The 19,496-nt window shown below is 44.3% G+C and overlaps 1 protein-coding gene across 2 annotated transcripts in view; it reads left to right on the top strand.

The window, feature by feature from the left end:
- Rxrg (retinoid X receptor, gamma) overlaps positions 1-8,277 on the top strand; it is a 43,925-nt gene extending 35,648 nt beyond the window's left edge. Inside the window, exons 8-10 of one of the 2 annotated variants that reach the window (XM_013021764.1) lie at positions 317-408; positions 1,710-1,815; positions 7,789-8,277. In XM_013021764.1, the coding sequence (XP_012877218.1) occupies positions 317-408; positions 1,710-1,815; positions 7,789-7,936 (346 nt within the window). In that variant the 3' untranslated portion in view covers positions 7,937-8,277. The remainder of the gene's footprint in view (positions 1-316; positions 409-1,709; positions 1,816-7,788) is intronic. The other variant, XM_013021765.1, reaches the window with a different exon arrangement.
- Positions 8,278-19,496: the final 11,219 nt, after the last annotated feature.

Here is a 19,496-nt window from a genome sequence, read left to right as displayed (position 1 = left end):
ATTTCTCATTTCCATGTCTTCCAAGGTGCCATTTTGTCTCCTGCTTGCAGTGCATTGCTTCCTCCTTACTGTGCCCTTGAACTTGGCTCATGGCAGTTCTTTCACCGGGCTTTGCTCTTGTATCTGTGCACGCTCCTTGAGATGAGGGCTGCGTCTTATTCCTGTCTGTACCCTAATACCTGAAGCACCATCTGGAAAGTGGGGTGGTTCCATAGCAAGTGTCAGTAAAATCCATTTGTTGGCCCATTTCTTGGAATTTATGCTTCTCTCCCTACCTGTCCCTGTTTTTTTTTTTTTTGTGTGTGTGTGTGAACAGAGTTCTAACTGAGCTGGTTTCCAAGATGAAAGACATGCAGATGGATAAGTCGGAGCTGGGCTGCCTGCGAGCCATCGTGCTGTTTAACCCAGGTGATTTTGTTTATCCCTCCTCCAAAACTGGCCTCCAGGGTTCTGACAATTTTTTTTGGCTCTCTTGTTTGGCTAAGAGAGATAGAGAGAGCAAGCAAGACCAGAAATCCAGAAGAGATCACTCTTTATTTTTGGTGAGACTGGGGTTTGAACTCAGAGACTTACAAATGGGCTACCACTGGAGCCACACTTCCAGCCCCAAGTGTCAACCTGTAATGGCATTTACTCTAGAGTGGTCTTGAAACTGTCTGAGCCAAGCATGAAGTATGCATAGTTGGAGGCAGCTGGGGAAGAAGAAAAATAACAGTGAGCACCATGGTAGTGAAGGAGGTGGTAGAAAGTGGTCAGATGCTGGGTATATTTCTAGGCAAAGCCACAGGGATCTGCTAATGGATCTGCTAATTGATGTAGGCTGTGAAAGAAAAGTAGGGGTCAAACATAACTCAGGATTGTTTTCTTCCCTGAACCATTGGGCAAATGGAGTCCTCATTTACTGAGATTGGGAATACTCCAGGGAAAGCAAGTTCTAACCGTGGGCGAATGAATCATGATACTGTGTTTGAGCAAAATTCAGAGATGATAGATACTCAGACAGCAGATATATAACAAGCAGTAGGGGCTGCACGGGAGAATCCAGGAACATAGAGATGTGAGAGCCATGGCCTCTTCCTGGCATGGAAACTCCTGAGCCTGGAGGTAAGGTCACCTGAGGAGAAAGTAGGGATGGCAGAGAAGAGGGCAGGGACTGAGGACCCCCCCCCCCAGCCATGCTGACTCTTGAAATCAGAGGGACAAGGAAAAGTTGCAAAGGAGCTTGAGAGAGGTTCTTCAGTAGACATGGGGAGACCAGAGAGGGCATTCTGGACATTCAGGGGGGAATGGATTTCAAGAAGGAAAAGTGATCAGCTTCATCAGATATTGCTATGGATCAGAAAGACTCATCTTCACAATTAGGAGAGTAACTTGTGCCCATACTGCGTCTTCTGAAGGAAGGGAGTGTTAGGACTTTGATGCAGGGCACATGCAGATTCATTCTTTGTGCTCACCTCATCACACAGGAGACACTGAGGAAATGTGTGGCAAGAGTACTTCTAGAACTGCATGAATAAAGTAAAATTCTCCTCCTTGGAGACGGTGGCAGGCACACTTGACTATTAACAATGAAATGTGTTACTCCAAAAGTTGATTTCCCAATTCTCCCTAGTCGGATCTCTCCTAACTATGGGAGGTGGCCAGTATGGTAGGGACATCCGTGGAGGAGGTCCCACTGAGTTGCCAACCAGAGACGAAATCTTTTTCAGATGCCAAGGGTCTATCCAACCCTTCAGAGGTGGAGACTCTGCGGGAGAAGGTTTACGCTACCCTGGAAGCCTACACCAAGCAGAAGTATCCAGAACAACCAGGCAGGTGAGAGAGTACTGTGAGGGTAATAATAACAGCTGAAATGACTCCTCCCTATTATGGAGCCTACTGTGTAACCGGCACTGTTTAGATGTTTCTAGATGTTACATAGATCTTATTAAACAAGGCAGTAAGCCAGGCACTGGTGGCTCACGTCTAAAATCCTAACCAAGTCAGGAGGTTGAGATCTGAGGATTAAGGTTCCAAGCCAACCTAGGTAGAAAAGTACATGAGACTTTTATCTCCAAGAAGGCAGAAGTAAAGGTTTGGCTCAAGTGGTTAAGCACCAGCACTGAGTGAAGAAGCCAAGCTAGGGTATAAGGTCCTAAGTTCAAGCCCTACTACCAGCACAGACAGACGGACAGACAAACAGACAGACACACACACACACAAGAATGTTAACTCCATGATTTAGTGCTCCAGCATAAGCACTTGAAGTAGTAACCAAGGAAGAATCCAGTAACCCCAAATCTGTGGGCTCACAGTCACAGAATCCCTGGATTCTGCAGCTCACTTTTAGTTAGTTGTTTCTGTTACCAGCAGTCAAACACAATCTGAAAACATTAAATAGAAAGTCCCAGAAATAAATAATTCATCAGTTTTAAATGACTTTAAATTACACTAATTGCTGCAATTGTTTCGATGTTTGTTTTTAAATTTGCTTATTACTGCTATTAATCTCTCACTATGTCTAATTTATAAATTAAACTTTACCTTAGCTGTGTGTGTGTATATACACACACACACACTATATATATATACATATATGTATATATATATATACATATATATATATGAAAACCTACATATGAGTTTTTCAGGAGGGGTACAGTGATAAGGAGGGTCTATAGTATACAACTCTAAATATTAGGCAAACCAATAGTCAATGTGAGAATCTTTCTCCATTCTAACAAGCAACAGAGGCTCAGCGAGGAGCAGTGACCAGTGTAAGAAGGTAAATCTGGTCTGTGGTGGAGGTGAAATGTGGACCAGGCCAGCTATGATTTCAAAGAGCAGTGTGATATGACCGCATTGCTGTATGGTGTGCCCCTTGGAAATCCCATGCAGTAGGGCAGGCTTTGTGAGCCAGGAGACTCCTAGGGATCTGTCTCTCTGGCCTAGCTAATCTATTTACCAATCTAGCTACTCCGGAGTCATTTATATAAATCTCGTTTCTTTTCCTTTCTTTAAATTTTTTTTAAATCTTTAAGTAGTTGTACAAAGTAGCTTATGAATACAGTAAATCTTGATCAATGTCACCCCTTTCAACATTCTCCCCCATCCCTCCCCTACCCACCCCTTCCCTCACTTTCTTGATTTTTTTTCCTTGAGTTTTTTAGGCCATACATTCTCCCCCTCTTCTCCTCTTCATTCATCTACCACGTTCCCCTGACCCTTCCCCACTCCTTTAGAGTATCCACTTCCTGGTGTTTATTTCCTTGCAAGTTGCACTAAACAAAAAACTTTCCCTCCCTTCAGACCCTAGTTAAAATGAGGTGGTCTTCAATCCCAGAAAACTAGAAGTGAAACTGAAAGACCGTTAGTTTTTTTGTCTTTCAGAATAAATTTTACAGCACATTCTCAATGGTGACTTTTATTCCTCTGTGATGTCTAAATTCCATTTCGTTATTTGTTCTGGATCACAAATCAATGTATTGGAAAGAAGTTGGGCCATGTTGGAGCCTGTAAAGAAATCCAAGCTGAGTGGGTTTCAGTTCTTTGGTGCAATGAATGAGTAAACAGGTTACTGCATTAGAGGCTAAGCTGTAATAATAGACCTAACAATAGTCAGTAATTTAGCATAATTAGAGGTTTTCTTTCTCATTCATTAATTTGGGTGGCCAATCATTTTCAAGGACACAGCTCTCTTCCACATGGTCAGTCGGGGACATAGACTCCTTCCTTCTTGTAGTTCTGTCAAGACCCAGAGCCACATTATGGTTTGTATCCAGGTGATGGAGGAGGAAAAGATGGAGGAGCAGACAGGGGTGGCAGGAGTGGGGTTTTAGGCTATGGGAGGGAGACATAGTTCCTAAACAGCCCTCATCACTCACTCTCTGCCATTGGCAGAAGCTTAGTCACAGGCATTGTGTCTCTGAGGTCAAAGAGGAAGGAGCCAGGGGAGCTTAGTAACTACCTGGCAGTCTCTCCATCTGCACCAGGTATCAAGGCCTTTGGACAGCAGAACACAGTACCTGAAAGTCCTAGTTTGGATACTTTCTCTGGAATCTTCCAGCTTTAAAGCAACATCAGATGGGTTTCTAGTGCACGTATTGTAAGCAGAGCATACTATGCTTTTTCTGGAATTGTGGTTCTAGGTCCTGGCTATTCATCTTTAAATAAAACTCAATGTTTTTACCAATAGATGTGGCTCAGTGGTAAAGAATTTTCCCAGTGAGTATGTGGTCCAGGGTTTGATCCTCAGAAAGGTAAAACGAAAACTAAAGCAACAATCCCCCATCCCTGTTTATAAGTGCAATGCCTGCTTTGGTAGAAAAACAAGAGTCATTCCTTAAAAACCAGATAATAAAATTTGATAATATTTGGGTATATTTTGTTCCAGTTTCCTATGTGTCTATGTATACATATATATATGCATATATGTGTGTGCATATATATTTATATATATGTATATATGGTGTATCTATGTATATATACATAAAATACGTATGCACATGTATGAAATTATATAATTTGGTGTATTTTTATCCTTTAGACATTCAAAGAATTTTATTAAAAATACATAATCATTTTCCATAGTTTTGTAAAGCTTTGCAATGTGGATTTATTTTTATGTATTCAGTCATTGCTCTGTGATTGGCCTCTAGGCTGTTTCTACATATCACTTTAAAAAAAATCTTTGGAATTTGACTCTTTCTGAAGAAGGGCTGCCAGAGCCTGGGATTCCTCCTGACGCTGGGTGGAGATGCCAGTCCTTATTGCTGAAGCTCAGGGAGTTGGCAGAGCATTTCTTATAAACAGGAAAAAAAAATCAGCAACCATTTTCTTTGTTTTGGTTTTTGTTTTGTCATGCTGGGGATTACAACCAAATGTTTCGCTACAGCTGCACCCCAGCCCCTGTACTCTATCCCTGGGCTTGTCTAGCATAACATGGACAGAGGGTGATTACTGTGTCTCAAGTTTGTGGGAGGCTCAGAGGCACTTGGCTCACCCAGGCAGGTCAGTCACCCAGCCAGGAAGGCTGCTCACCTCTGGCTTGGAGAGACTGGTTATAGTGAATCCTGACGCTGCCAGGTGAAGCCATTTTCTCAGTGGTGGAGTGCTGCCACTCAGTGGAAATTCTCTGGAAATGCAATTCATGGTGTCAATCTCTTTGGGGAGGAAAAATAAGCAGAAATCAAAAGTCAACAGGGTGCACAACTCACACACATTCTCTTGTACACACGGCAAATACCTTCAAAGGCCATGAGTCTCCCGTACAGCCAACATATAGGCAAGCAATGGCAGTCCCATGAGTCTGCAGATTAGTGGATGCTTTCTTCCCCTGATCTTAATTCTGAAATCCAGGACAGGTAGCGAAGAGATGAACACATCAAGTTAGTTAGCATTTTTGCATATTGGAACACAGACATTTGAATAGTTAAAATAAAACATTTTCAGAGTCAATCTTTTCAGCTCTACTTTTTCACTTTATATATAATTGGTTTTTTTTTTTTTTTGTCAGTACTGGGCTTTGAACATTTGCTTTAATACCTGAACCACACCTCTAGCCCTTTTTGCTTTAGCTATTTTTCACATGGGTCTCTCACTTTTGCCCCAGCTAGCTTCAGACCATTATCCTCCTACATATGTCTCTTGCCTAGCTAGGATTACAAATTTGCATGCCTGGGTTGTTTGCTGAGATGGAGTCTTGATAATTCTTGGTCAGAGATGGCCTTAAACAGTAATCCTTTTGATTTATACCACCTGAGTATCTGGAAATACAGATGTGAGTCAACATGCCTGGCTCTAACTTTGTACTTTGTAGGGAGGCCCTTTTCTTTGATGAATTCCGTATACTACTTCATTGGCAGATTGGTAGGATGGCAAAATGCGGTCAGGAGCTCAGCTTCCTTCATTGGGAACTGTCCCTTGGCCACAGGTGTCACTCTAGGTGGCATTGCTCAGATGCATCCTAGTGCTTTATCATTAAGTTTGTTTGTCTCCCTTCTCTTACCTCCCCCCGCCCCCCGCCCAATTCTAGGGCTTGAACAGCCTGTATGCTGTCCCTGAGCCTCTTTGTTCCACTTTCATGCCCAGGTTGGCTTTGAACTGTGATCCTCAGACCTCAGCTTCTGAGTAGCTAGGATTACAGGCATGAGCTATTGGTGCCCAGATGCTTTGAAGTTTTATGTTAGCATTTGCATAGACTTTCAACTTTTCCATGTAGAAAAAAACAATGATTCCTACTTTTGTATGTGGTCAAGTTTTTCTTCCATGGTTACATTTTGAAATGTCATGTGGCATGAATATCTAAGTACACACACTGAAATTCCAATATCTATTTTTTTAAATGAACTAATGGTTCAACTATCAGTAAAGATCCTGGTCTCCTCAGAAATCTCTGATGTAAGGTGTGAAAACTAATGTGACTTTGGTCCCTGCACTTTTTATTGAAGGTTGTGAGTAGAATGACGATCTCTAGTAGCATTCATAACACTAGGAAGGATTTTGAGAGATGCAGAGAGCTATACAGGCAAAGTGAAGACTTTCACAAAGCTGGGGTCTAACAATGGGCACACATAGACAAATTCTCCCCCAGGGTGGTTGCCCTTCCTTTCGTGGACCTCACAATGAACATCCTCACCTATAGAAAAGTGTATGAAGCATGGATATGTGTACGCTTGTGCCAGTCTGTGTCTTCATGATGTAACCCTGTGTGAGTGTGTCTGCATGGGAGTGTACACACATGTATGTGCAAAAGCAGCCAGGACATGTTGCAAGCACAAGTATGAGGGTATATGAGAGTGAGTTGAGTGTCTGGGGCTGAATAGCACACAAGTAAGGCGCATGGGAGGGTGACACAAGAATGTGCGTGTCCATGGGCATGCAAGTGTGTGATTATCTCCCCACATAGATGTTAGGACCTTCAGCAGCAGACCTTCTTTCCTCTCCCATCTCTTTGAAACTTATAGAAAGTGCAGACAAAGAAGCTGAGTAACAACTGGTTAAAAAATTGAAAATAGCTGGGTGCTGGTGGCTCAGGCCTGTCATCCTAGTTACTCAGGAGGTGGAGATCTGAGGATCACAGTTCAAAGCCAGCCCAGGTAGGAAAGTCCAGGAGACTCTTATCTCCAATTAACCACCAGAAAACTGGAAGTAGAGCTGTGGCTCGAAGTGGTAGAATGCTAGCTTTGAGTAAAAAGAGCTTAGGGACAATGCCCAGATCCTGAATTCATGACTGACCAAAACACCAAAATTGAAAACAAAAAAAATATGTTGATAGAGCAATCTGAGATCATGTAGCCTAAAGCTACTGCACCCTGTGGAGAAGAGTGGTCTCCTGGGATCAGGACTGATGAGTCACTTTTGTATCCTCAGAACCTGTGGTGGGATGCCTGGCAAGTAGTAGGTACTCAAGCATGCTCATCTAGTGATTGTGTCTGCCAGGGACCCAGCACACCCACAAACCATGCCCTGTTCCAATGGCTTCTGCTAATCTCAGCAGAAACTCTGGGGAACCCAGGGAATGTGCGGGTCACCAACAGGGAAGTGTTGGCCCTGAGGGTACCACCAGTCACCTTATTCTCCTCCACCACCATGAATGACATGGAGGGAGGTGATTTCCCAAGATTCCCCAGAGGTCAGAGGTTCCCCCTTCTCCTTTAAGACTAATTGGCCCTTTTCGCCTGATTCTGAGGCTCCCTAAGATGAAATCTCCCACAATTCTCATTGCCAGGTCTTCTCGCACACATACATCCTCCCTGCTGCCTGCTGCCTGCTCTCCCTGGTAGCCATGCCCCCCTGATTTCCCTGCAGGTTTGCCAAGCTGCTGTTGCGCCTCCCTGCTCTGCGCTCCATTGGTCTGAAATGCCTGGAACACCTCTTCTTCTTCAAGCTCATTGGGGACACCCCCATCGATACCTTCCTCATGGAGATGCTGGAGACCCCGCTGCAGATCACCTGAACCCCACCAGTCACAGCCTCCTCACTGGGGATGTCCCCTGCAGATGCGTGTGGAGCCCACCCTGCACATCCCTTCACCCCCCTGCTGACCTCTCCCTGTTCCTAAAATGTGATGCTCATAATAAAGCCAACCTTTCTACATGCGAGACTTTTATAGGTGGAGTTTTGTATAGATGGGGAAGGTCATCCTTCTTTGCTATCTTAAGGGGCTGAGGTCTTTCTGGAAGTTCTTGAGAAAAGTAACCAAGCCTCTGTACATATCACTGGGTTAAATTATTTTTTCACTTGTCATGGAAAAGCAAACAAAGAGAAAATAAAAGAATCAATGTGATATTGGCACTGTTTGGAGCACTGGTGTGTTATTGTCTTGCTGGAAGTTCTCTGGGTGGTGGGTTTTGGTAGGGACTGGGCCCCCCAGAGAGATTGCACATCCAGAGCTGCAGCCTGGGTCTAAGCTGGGCTTCCAGCAGCAGGGTGTCAGCTACTTGGGGGCTAGGCACAGCCAGCTTTGCCTTCTGGAGTCCCCTGGGGAAACCAGAAAAATATTGCCTTTCAGAGGCAACTTGGATTCTTGTTTTCCTCTTTTTCCTTAAGAATAATGAACAGAAAGAGCCTTGATCTGATTGGGGCAATTGTGTGTCAGGCCCCCCAAAAAAGATGTCTTGAGAAGTTGATGGAAGATCATGGGAGTTGGTGAAAGGTGGTTACAAAGGAGTAGGTTCCCTGTCATTAACCAGCAATAGAGGAAAGACAAAAACACCTGAGTTTATTTCCCATCGTTACCAAGCCCTACCTAGCCTGTTCTTGTAAGGGAAAGAAGGAAATGTCTGCCAGCTTCTACCTTAGGCTCTCCAGGTTACCTAGGGGTTGCTAATCAGCACAATGAGCTCCTTGAAGGAGGATACTAGCCTTCTACCGCCAGCCTATGTGGCCCATTGTTTCTAAGGCACCATTTAGCCATGGGCAGAAGTAGGGCTTAGGATATCTATCTATCTATCTGTCTGTCTGTCTGTCTGTCTATGTATGACTTACAGAGCCATATAAGTATACAACCTGAACCACTGTCCATAGCAATCCAGCTCTCCTTCTCTGCACCAGCAGAATCTAGCCCAGTACCTGGTGCGCAGTGAGCACTCAGGGATGTGTATTGTTGTGATGACCTTCACATAGCTGAAGGGAACTCTCTCGTGGCATTGTGGACGGCAGTGGCCTCATCCTCCAACAGCAACCTGACCCCTCAGAAACTCTTGGACTAAGTCATGCTTTCAAATCCATCTGTCAGCCTGGCATGGTGGCGTATGTGCTTGGAAGGCTGAGGTAGAGAATCACAAGTTCAAGGCAAGCCTGGGCTATATAGGAAGACCCAGTCTGGGGATAGGAAGTCCATCTATCAGTGGTCACACAATTGTGGGCCCCTTGAGGGATCCCTTTAGCCTTGGAGCAGAAACAGTAAATGCAACTTTAGTTTGTTCCTTCCCATTGTTATCTGCATTGCCGTAAATCAATGAAAATGGTTGGACTACAGTTTCCCTGTATACCTCCTGACCTCGGCCCTGCCAGCATAGATCACCCAACACATTTAACTGCTTTGGCTGTAATAGGGACCTGCTTCCTGCCACTGAGATAACCTGAATTCCTTTCTGATCCTTGTTCTCAAACCCCAGTTCTTGCTTGCAGTACAGTTCAGGTTGACTGAGGCCCAGAACTTCTACCAGAGACTCTCAAGCTGCAAGGAAGCCAGGCTGGCCTGTCTTCACAGGCTGGTCCCATGACATCAAGGGCCCAAAGACCCAAGAACTGGCTTCCTTAAAACTCAGGGTGAGCAACTGAGAGGATGTATAGGCCTAGCTGGCAGGGTTTGCTGGGCCCCAACAGCTAGGCCAGCACCTCAGAAGCAAGAGCCTTCCTCTCTCAGCCCACCTCATTCCAGGCAGCGTGGACTCCATGGAGACAACTCTGATTGATGATTCCTGAATCCCATGGCTCGAATTCCACAGGAAACCTGAAAGGGGCCATCTTCATCTATGGTGTTCTTGATGAACATGGGTGATGGCTCCAAGAAAAGAAGCCTCAGGATCCTGGGTTTAGCTGGTGCCTAGCCACAGAGCTGCCCACTGGTGGCCTTGTGTTTGGGTAGAAGCTGTTTAACCTCCCTGGCTCTCATTCCCTTCCTTAAGTTGCAAAAGTCAGGTAATTGTACCTTGTAAAAATAGAGGCAAAGGCTAGAGAGGCCAGGTTGAGAGCTTGGTGCTTTGGTATAGAACATTCTTAGGTCTGAGTTCTGCCTTGGCTGTTCTTGATGGACTTAAACCTGCTGTGCTTCCCCTGAGTAATCTGTGAAATGGTACATCTGTACCCACACCACAGCATTGTCAGCAGGATCACTTCAGTTGCAAGAGGAAAGCTCTTAGCACAGTGACTGACAAAGAAAATAGGCCAGGTGCCGGTGGCTCACGCCTGTAATCCTAGCTCCTCAGGAGGCTAAGATCTGAGCATCACGGTTCAAAGCCAGCTCAGGAAGGAAACTCCGTGAGATTCTTATCTCCAGTTTACCACTAGAAAACCAGAAGTGGTACTGTGGCTCAAAGTAGAGCGCCTACCTTGAGCTGAAGAGCTGAGGGACAGCACCCAGGCCCAGAGTTCAAGCCTCATGACCGGAAAAAATAAATAGGAGGCTGGGAATGTGGCTTAGTGGTACAGTGCTCGCCTAGCAAGCATGAAGCCCTGGGTTCAATTCCTCAGTACCACATAAACAGAAAAAGCCCAAAGTAGCCCTGTGGCTCAAGTGGTAGAGTGCTAACCTTGAGCAAAAGAAGTTCAGGAACAGACCATGAGTTCAAGCAGTTCAAACTGGCAAGAAAAAAAAAAAGAACATAGAAAAAAGTATATTACCCTTTTTCTGCTGAAGAGTGAGATTGTAATTAAAACATGATTTTGGAATTTTAAGCTACTGGAATCTTCTATTCAATAATCTGTCCTGGTTTCTCTAGTGAATCATCCAAGGTATCAAAACAGTTCTTGGTTTAGTTAGGTGCTGGTGGCTCATAATCTTAAGCTACTCAGAAGGCTGAAATCTAAGGACTGTGGTCCAAAGCCAGCCGAAGCAGGAAAGTCAGTGAGACTCTTATCTCCAATGAGCCACTCCCAGAGTGGAGTGATGGTTCAAAGTAGTAGAGCACTACCCTTGGGCACAAAAAGCTTAGGGACAGTACCCAGGCCCCAAGATCAAGCTTCAGGGCTGGCACATGTACACACATGCATATACACATGTGTATGCATCCATGCACACACACTGTTTCTGGGGTATGGTTTGGATTTACTGCTTCTATTTAGGTTGTGTCTTCATGAGTCAGTGATGGTAATGGAAATGCTTTGCACAAGCTGTGAGGACCATGCATGGACGTGGGACTTAGCGCTGTGGATATGTCTTCGCAGCCAGATTAGAGCAAGCTAGTTCAGGGAGGCACCTTGCGCTGGTTACAAACAAGGGTTCGGAGCTGCCCAGCTGGTCTTGATTAAAACATCTGAATGCTGGATAACCTTAACCTGCTGACTTAACCTCATAAATCTTAGTTTTCAACTTTGTAAACGGGGAATAATTAAGGTGCTTATTCCTGGAGCTTGTTGAACCAATTAAAAGAAATAATCAATGAAAGATACACCGCTCATGCTCAGCCCATGAGAAGCTCTCAATTAATTTTACTGCAATATCTATTCCAAATATTTTTTTCTAAGGGATTCCTGTTCTGAAAAGAAAGTTCTAGATTTGGGAAAACCTCTTTCCTAGAGCTAACTTGTTCTTATCACCACCCTTACCTGAGAACTTCCCACATCTTAGTCTCAGTCCTTCATGGTAACAATCCACCAGAAGCACATGGAAATTACATGAAATAAATGCACAGTAGCATTTTGTATACCACTGAGGATGATTAAAAAGATGTCACATGTATAACAAATATTTCTTGGCCTTCCTCATTTCTTTGCAGGGAAATTAACAGAATGACATTCAGTTATCATTTTATATTACTTCCTTGCTGAAAATTGTTCAGTGGATTCCTTCTGTCTATTGACCAGTTTCACCAGGAGCCTAGAAAAGATCAATTCAACTTACTGGTGCATCAAATTTGGTACCTAATTTTCAGCTATGTTAACCACGTGTCTACAAAAGAAAAATAGTATGTTGGGAAGATCATCAGATATATTTGACTTTATATTTGGCCCTGAGAATTTAGAGTACCATGCTTGTCATGTTATATAACATATTTATGAGTCATTTTCTGAGAAAATTCCTTTTTTATTTTCAATCTAATAATGAAGATATATACATTCTGGATATTATAAGAAAGTTTTTTTAAAGTATTAACACATATTTACAAATATGTTGAAAGGAATGCAGGCTCAAAATGATAAGGAGATGTTGGAAGAGAAGAAAGACGTGCACGTGTGTGTGTGTGTGTGTGTGTGTGTGTGTGTGTGTGTGTGTGCGTGCGTGCGCGCGTGCGCTACTCTCAGATCAAGCAATTAATTTCCTGGCTGATAAGGCTGTATTATTTTTTGTGGGTCATGGGGCCTTAACTCTGGGCCTGGGCACTGTCTCTCAGTTCTTCAGCTCAAGGCTAGCACTCTACCACTGTGGTTATTACTATTTCTGGCTTTTTCTGCTTATGTGGTACTGAGGAATCGAACCCAGGGTCTCTTGCATGCAAGGCAAGCACTCTACCACTGAGTCACCTTCCCAGTCCCTGTTTTGTTTCTTATTTTTGGGAGGTATTATTGTTTTTAAAGCTGGAGGAGTTATGCATGGTTGCTCATAAGCTCAGGTTTTCTTCCAAGCAACCACTGCTACAACAGGTTCAAACTGTATAGAGCCAGGGCAGAGCAACAGGATCCTTAAAGTATATGATACAAGAGGGCTTTGTTGTTGTTTTCTTTTCTTTTCTTTTTTATAGTGTACCGTTTGCAGTTATTTCTTTTGTCTTTTGTTTTTTTTCTCCTCTAATTTATTCCCTATGGTCACTGTTTCTAATTTCCGTGCCCTATGTCTTGTATATAAGCTTATCTGATTTGGGGAAGCGAAAGGGAATCACAGAAATGGTGGGACAAAGGGCAAACCAATGCAATAGTGCTACTCACTAGACACTGTGCTGGAAATGAACTTTACAACTTGAGGGGGAGGGGGAGGGGGAGTGAAAGTAGGAGGCAACAACGGAGGAGGTAACACTGTAGAAAAAGAAATGTACTCATTGCCTTACTTATGTAACATAACCCCTTTGTGCATCATCCTTACAATAAAATAAAATTTTAAGAAAAAATACGTCTTCCGGACCCATCTGCCTCTTCCCAGACACAGGTGCTAACATCTGAAGACAGGCATCTTTGATTGTGGGGATCAGGACAGTTGTTTTGGGGTAGAAACCAGGGGTACTGCTCACCACTGCCAGGGCACAGCCTGACAACCAAGGAGGAGCTGCGTCAAATGTCAGAAGTAATGGAAGGCACCATCTAATAGGGTTTCCCTATTGTTTTGGAATTTTCACTGCAGCCCAAGGTGGGGCCAGGCGGTCCTTTGTAAAGAGGAGATATGTCCACCAAGAACTTGTGATAGTAGATGAGGTGGATGACTAGAATCTCCAGAAGGGACAAAGCCCAAGCACATGGCCCCTCAAGACAAGGGGGCCCTGCAGCCAGAGGCTGTAGCATGTCAAACATGAGTTCCTGAGAGCATTCTCCCACCACGCCTGGTTCTATGTGCTACAAGATTTTCATGGGGCATCATGAACAATTTGCCACATCTCCCCAAGAAGTTCTTAAGAACTTCTCTTTTTTTTTTCTCACCCTTCTTTGAAGGCCTAATTCCCTAGTGGATAGAAGAAAGGAAGGAAGACCGCCAAAGAGAAAAGAAGGGAAAGAAGGCAGAAGAAAAGTCATAGATTTGACCACTCACTTTGGGCAGGACTGGATCTTTTTAATGACCAAAAGGTGCTGTTTTGAGGTTCTCCCTAGGTACTGATAACAGTAAAGAATGGAAATATCATAGAACTGGTTTGAAGGCCGTGGCTGAATGAAAGTCTTGGAATGCTTCAGCAAACTGGGGTCCCAAGCAGGCCTCTCCTTGGCTTTGCCTTCTCTGACCACCAGCATGGTGACACCATTCCCATTCCCCAATCCTCCACCATCATCATCCCCAAAGCAGCAGTTCCAATGATTGCTTTTGCCTTTAAGATAAGCCCAGATAGCTAGGTCAAGGTAGAGCCAAGGTTTCTAGGTCCCCTTTATCTCTTTCTTCACAGGTTTCCAGCACAGTCACATCAGCCAGCAGAGCTATTTCCCAAATGACCTGCTATCTGTGTTTGCTCAGCCCTCCTTCTCTGTCTGAAATCTTCATTAGCGGCAATCTAGTCAGGTTCTACTCATCCCTTGAGGCTATCCATATTGCCACAGCTCTATGGAACTGTTCCTGATCTTTCCATTCCTGTTCCTGATCTTTCCATTCCTGATCTTTCCATTCCATTTTCTCATTATCTTGTGGCTCCATTTGAACACACGGTGAGTTACAGCAATAACTAGTTACATATTCTATCAACTGAATTGTAAAGTCCTTGAGAACAGAGATCATGTTTGACACAACTGTTTCCACAAGGACTCTGAGAGTGCCTAGCCCAACGCTGGGCATTCAGTAAATATTTAGAATAGTTAATATGGCTGATCTCATCCTCAATAGTCGGAAGCCCACAGCAAGCCCAAGAGCTTCACTGTGAAACCAAGAACCAGAAAAACCAGACTGTTAACAGAAGATCAAAGGTTTCCCCTTGCCTGCTAAATTACTTTTCATGAGCATGACAGGCCGCCACTGAAGAAGTAAAAGCATGTTCTTTGTCTTCAGGGAGTTTATACATTTTTTTTAAAAAATGCACAAGGATGAAGAACAACAGAAAGTTTAATAAAAGCTAATGACGCTTCAGTTTATAAAGCGCATCAAAAAATCTGGGATTATACTCTGGACTTGAGGGAGTAGGTGGGAAGCTGTGGTTCTCTATTCCCTTGCTTTTGATGGACACATGGTCTTTGTACATATTTATAAGGCACCCATTCCAAAGATGAAGAAACGAAGACTGTGGAGATCCCATGCTGGTCCGAGAACACACATGGGGGTCAGTATGAGGACTCGGCTACTCTCCAAGCAGCTGCAGAACAAGTCCCACAGAAGGCAGAGACCTCTGCCTTTCTGTTCTGTGCCCCAGGAAGACTTGCCACCCAACAAACTGTTCTATACCAGCAGCAAATAGAAAATAATAGGGAAGTGTGTTTTGTTTTTTAAAATCATCATGGAACTTGAACAAACCAAGCAGCCAACATTTCCTTCAGGAGTTCCCCCTGCATTACTACCTCCCTTCCCCCCCGGATGTTTTCTTTGGCTAGTTCTCTTTTAGGTTTTGTCTAAAGAGCTAGTGTAGAGGCCATCTAAGAAAAAAAAATGATCTCCGGGTTCTATATTAAAAACACATTAAATGACAACAACTAGAATAGCTCCCATGCCATCCAAATTCACATATCATTCCAATCTACCCAGACTCACTGGTTGCCAGGTCCTGGGCTTCTGCTTTTACATTCTCAGCTTTCTTTCCTACATTATTTCACATAGTCGCAGCTGAATGGGATTTGACTGTTTTCAAAAATCAAATGTCCCCACCCCCTTCACGGGTGATAATTTGCCACCACCTCTGTAATTTAAACTGGTAAGGTTCTGTGGGGGTCTTCCCTCCTCCCTTCCCCCAATGATCTCAAGGCTCTAAGCAATAAACCAATCATACCGTTCTGCCAGGAGAAAGAGTTGGGCCCCCTTATAGGATTAATTTAGGGCGTTCCTGGGAGGAGAGAAATGGGGAGTGCAAAGGAAAGCTCAAACCCTCTTTTTTCCCCTTAGGAAGCAAGGAAGGCCAAGCTGGGGAAAGGGTCTCTGCTAGCTTGTGGAGTAGAGTTGGAGACCCAAGCTCCCCAGCCAGGAAAGAACAGTTTTCACCCTCCCCCTTGGAAAACTCCATGGAAATGTCTCCCGTGACGGTTTTGGAGCACACAGCCATCTCTGACCACAGACCACAGAGGAACTGGCCCAGGGCCCAGGTTCCCCAGGGGAGGCTCCTCGGGTAGTGCAGCTGTGGAAGGGATGTTTGCAACCCGCCTACCTTCAGCTGGACCCTTAGGACGGGAAGATTGTTAGACACGGGCGCCCTCTGCTGCCAGCTTCGATCATCACACTCCCTTTCCTGCGGGGAAAAGCCATCTTGCAGAAGCCTGGGAGGTAACACCCAACCCTGGCCAGATATTCCTGAAAAGAAAACCACACTATGAATGTGTATCTTAAACTCTAGGGAAATGGACTCCAAAGAGGAACCACCTTAGCGTGGGGGTGGGGCGGGGAAGCATGGAGACGTGTGGAGATTGCTTAGAAATAAAGATCTAGGTTGGGAAAGAATGATCTCATGATGAAGGGGTCACAGACGTGTGCCTGGTCAACGCTGCATTCATAGACAAACTAAGGGCACGCAGGGCCACTCCCTACAAGGCCAGTGCCCACTAAATTACAGTAGTTCCCAATGCAGCCCTGACAATCAGGGCTACCTCTGTTTCAGAAGTAGGCTTTAGGATTTTTTTTTTTTGAGGGCAGTTGAATGTCAGTTTTCAATAGTAGGATTCTATGGTTGGGAAATGTCCAGTTGTCTTTGCTTTTCCCTGCAAAGAGGAGGAGTGGCTTATGAAGTGCAGCATAGAAAAGTGCGAGCTCAGCCCTTGCCTTGCCGAGTTTGGGAAGCCAGATGCAGACATTCCAAGCAGGCTGAAGTCAGTCCCAGTACACAGGGGAAGTAGCACTCACATCAGGTGCTAGTGCGAAGAGCAGAAGCTGGGGTGAGGGAGGGGTCAGGGTCCCCCCACTGACATGCAGTGGCCAGGTTTGGGTAGGCTCCTTGGACCTCACTGAATCAATAATGTCTTTAGAAATGTCTGTTCAGGACAGTTCATGGAAGCAGGGGACACTCGAGCTCCAGGCATTGGTTCTAGAGAAAACAGATCCTATTTCTTCAAAAGCCTAGAATCTGAAGGCTAAACCACCCACTTTAAACCAAGTGCCTGCTATGAGTTTAGTGCTGATAAATGATGCATTCATAAACAATTGAGTTTATCATCTTCAGTGAACAGCAAAAAACATTCAAGACACCTCTTTATTATTCCTTTTCTTTGCTATTTCAGATTTAAATCTCTCCATTCTTATATTTTTCCTAGAAAGTTCCAAAGATGTACTCTCTGTATCTCTACAGATAATAACCATAGAAATGATATATCATTACTTTCTATGTGTTTAATTTTTTAAAATTTTTGTCAGTCATGGGGCTTGAACTCTGGGCCTGGGCACTGTCCCTCAGCTCTTCAGCTCAAGGCACTGAGCCACAGTGGCACTTCTAGTTTTCTGGTGGTTAACTGGCGATAAGAGTCTCACAGACTTACCTGCCCTGGCTGGCTTTGAACCATGATCCTCAGATCTCAGCCTCCTGAGTAGCTAGGATTACAGGCGTGAGCCACTGGCACTTGGCTAATTTAAAAACTAATCTTAATTGCTTCATTATTTATTTTATTCAGCTCTGGGCTTTTGAGAGCCATCATTGAAATTCATGTAACTCTAGCCCAATCTTATTTATTGCTATTTATTTATTGCTTATTTATTTATTGCTATGCAGTATTCCAGTAACACATAGGTGGCTTACAATTATTTGCCTCATAGGCATTCTTGCTGATCTCCTTCTTTTCTTATAGGGGCGCTCTCATATACTCAGAAGTAGGGCTTGCCTGTCACATAATCACACACTCAATTTCAATACTTCCACACTCCCTTCCAGGTTGATTACACCTGTACATACTCCATCACCAATGCAAGTGCCATTTCTGCATATCCCTTTTAGTCCTTGGTGTTGTCTGAGTTGGACTTTATCAGTGAGCTGCATATATATGACTTCTTTTCTACCCTTCAACTTTATACATGGAATTTCTAACTCCTGGGTGGTGGTTTAGGAGGTGGGGGTTGGGTGTATCGAGGTGATTAGTGGCCTTGGAAGACCTCTGTGTTCATGAATGGACTTAATGTTCTTATAAAAGAGACTTCACAGAGATTCCCCCAGCCCTTCAGCAATATTGGGAGACAACAAGATGATAATCAGTGAGCCAGGATACGGACCCTTGTCAGACACCAAAGCTGCTAGTGCTTTGATCTTGGACTTCCAGCCTCCCAAACCATGAAAATGAACTTCTGTTATATGTAACCACCAAGTGTGCATATTCTGGTACAACAGCCAGAACAAACTGAGATGCTAGCTGTCTTTTGTTCACTTTTTCTATGGTGTTTCTTGACCTTTTCTTAGGAATTGGCAGGGCTGTAATAAACATTTTATATACTACACCTTTGGAAACTATAGATGTTATGAGTAATTTCTCCCAATCCAATGCTACCTATTATCTTAAGCAAAATCTCCCATTTTAATGTGGCCAAATCCATCCATACCTCACTTTGTGGAATCTTGGAGGTATCTTTGTTATTCCCACAGCCCACAATCATTTCCTCATTAACATAACCACAGTCCCAAGGAGCCTAGAGGTGATAAAAGGGTTTGTTTGGTAAGACAGCGTGGGCTGGAGAATATAAGAGGCCATCCTACCTCCTTTCTTCCCTGGGTTAAAGATATCCAAGTCCTGCTGGGAGCTGGTGGCTCATGCCTATAATCCTAGCTACTCAGGAGATCTGGAGATCATGGTTCAAAGCCAACCCAGGCAGGAAAGTCCATGAGACTTTTATCTCCAATTTAACCACCAGAAAACCAGAAATGGCGCTGTGGCTCAAGTGGTAGAATGCTAGCCTTGAGCTAAAGAGCTGAGAGACAGTGCCCAGGCCCAGAGTTCAAGCCCCATGACAATATATATCCAGGGCCTGTTCAGGTTGACTGACTCACCCAGGCCTTTCCAGGTGGAGGAGCTGGAAAATGGAAGCTTTGGTGGCAGGAGTGGTCCTATTAGAGCCTCCTCCCAGGGCTCCTGGAAGCACCTTGTTCACTGAGCTTCAGCCCATGCAGGACCTCACAGCTGCCCTGGCCTTTACTCATCACCTTGGCCATCAGGGAAGCATGGCAGAGCGACTAGCCCTTCTTCCAATCTCACCAGCCAGCCCAGCCATCTCCACCCTGAGGAGGAGCGAGATGCCAAATGAGAGAGAAGCCGAAGGGTTTCATGATTATTATCTCCAGCAGACAAATACACGTCCTTTGTCTTTGTGCTGAAATGAGAATAAAGGCTAGGAAAGAAAATTACAACTCTTTATTGGCAGCACTTAATTATTCAAAGGGATATCCTTGCGATTGTTCCAGGCATGTATATCATGTACTCAATCAAATTTACCTTCTCTATTACTCTTTTTTAGCTCCTTCCTTCCTACCCTTTTAACAGCACTTGGGGGGGGGTTAATATGCTATTTTCACACACATATATAATGTACTTCAGTTACATTCACCCCATATCAGCCA

This window comes from Dipodomys ordii, unplaced genomic scaffold (assembly GCF_000151885.1).
Source record: "Dipodomys ordii isolate 6190 unplaced genomic scaffold, Dord_2.0 Scaffold57, whole genome shotgun sequence".
Taxonomy (NCBI): domain Eukaryota; kingdom Metazoa; phylum Chordata; class Mammalia; order Rodentia; family Heteromyidae; genus Dipodomys; species Dipodomys ordii.
This window is presented reverse-complemented; position numbering and strand designations above follow the sequence as displayed.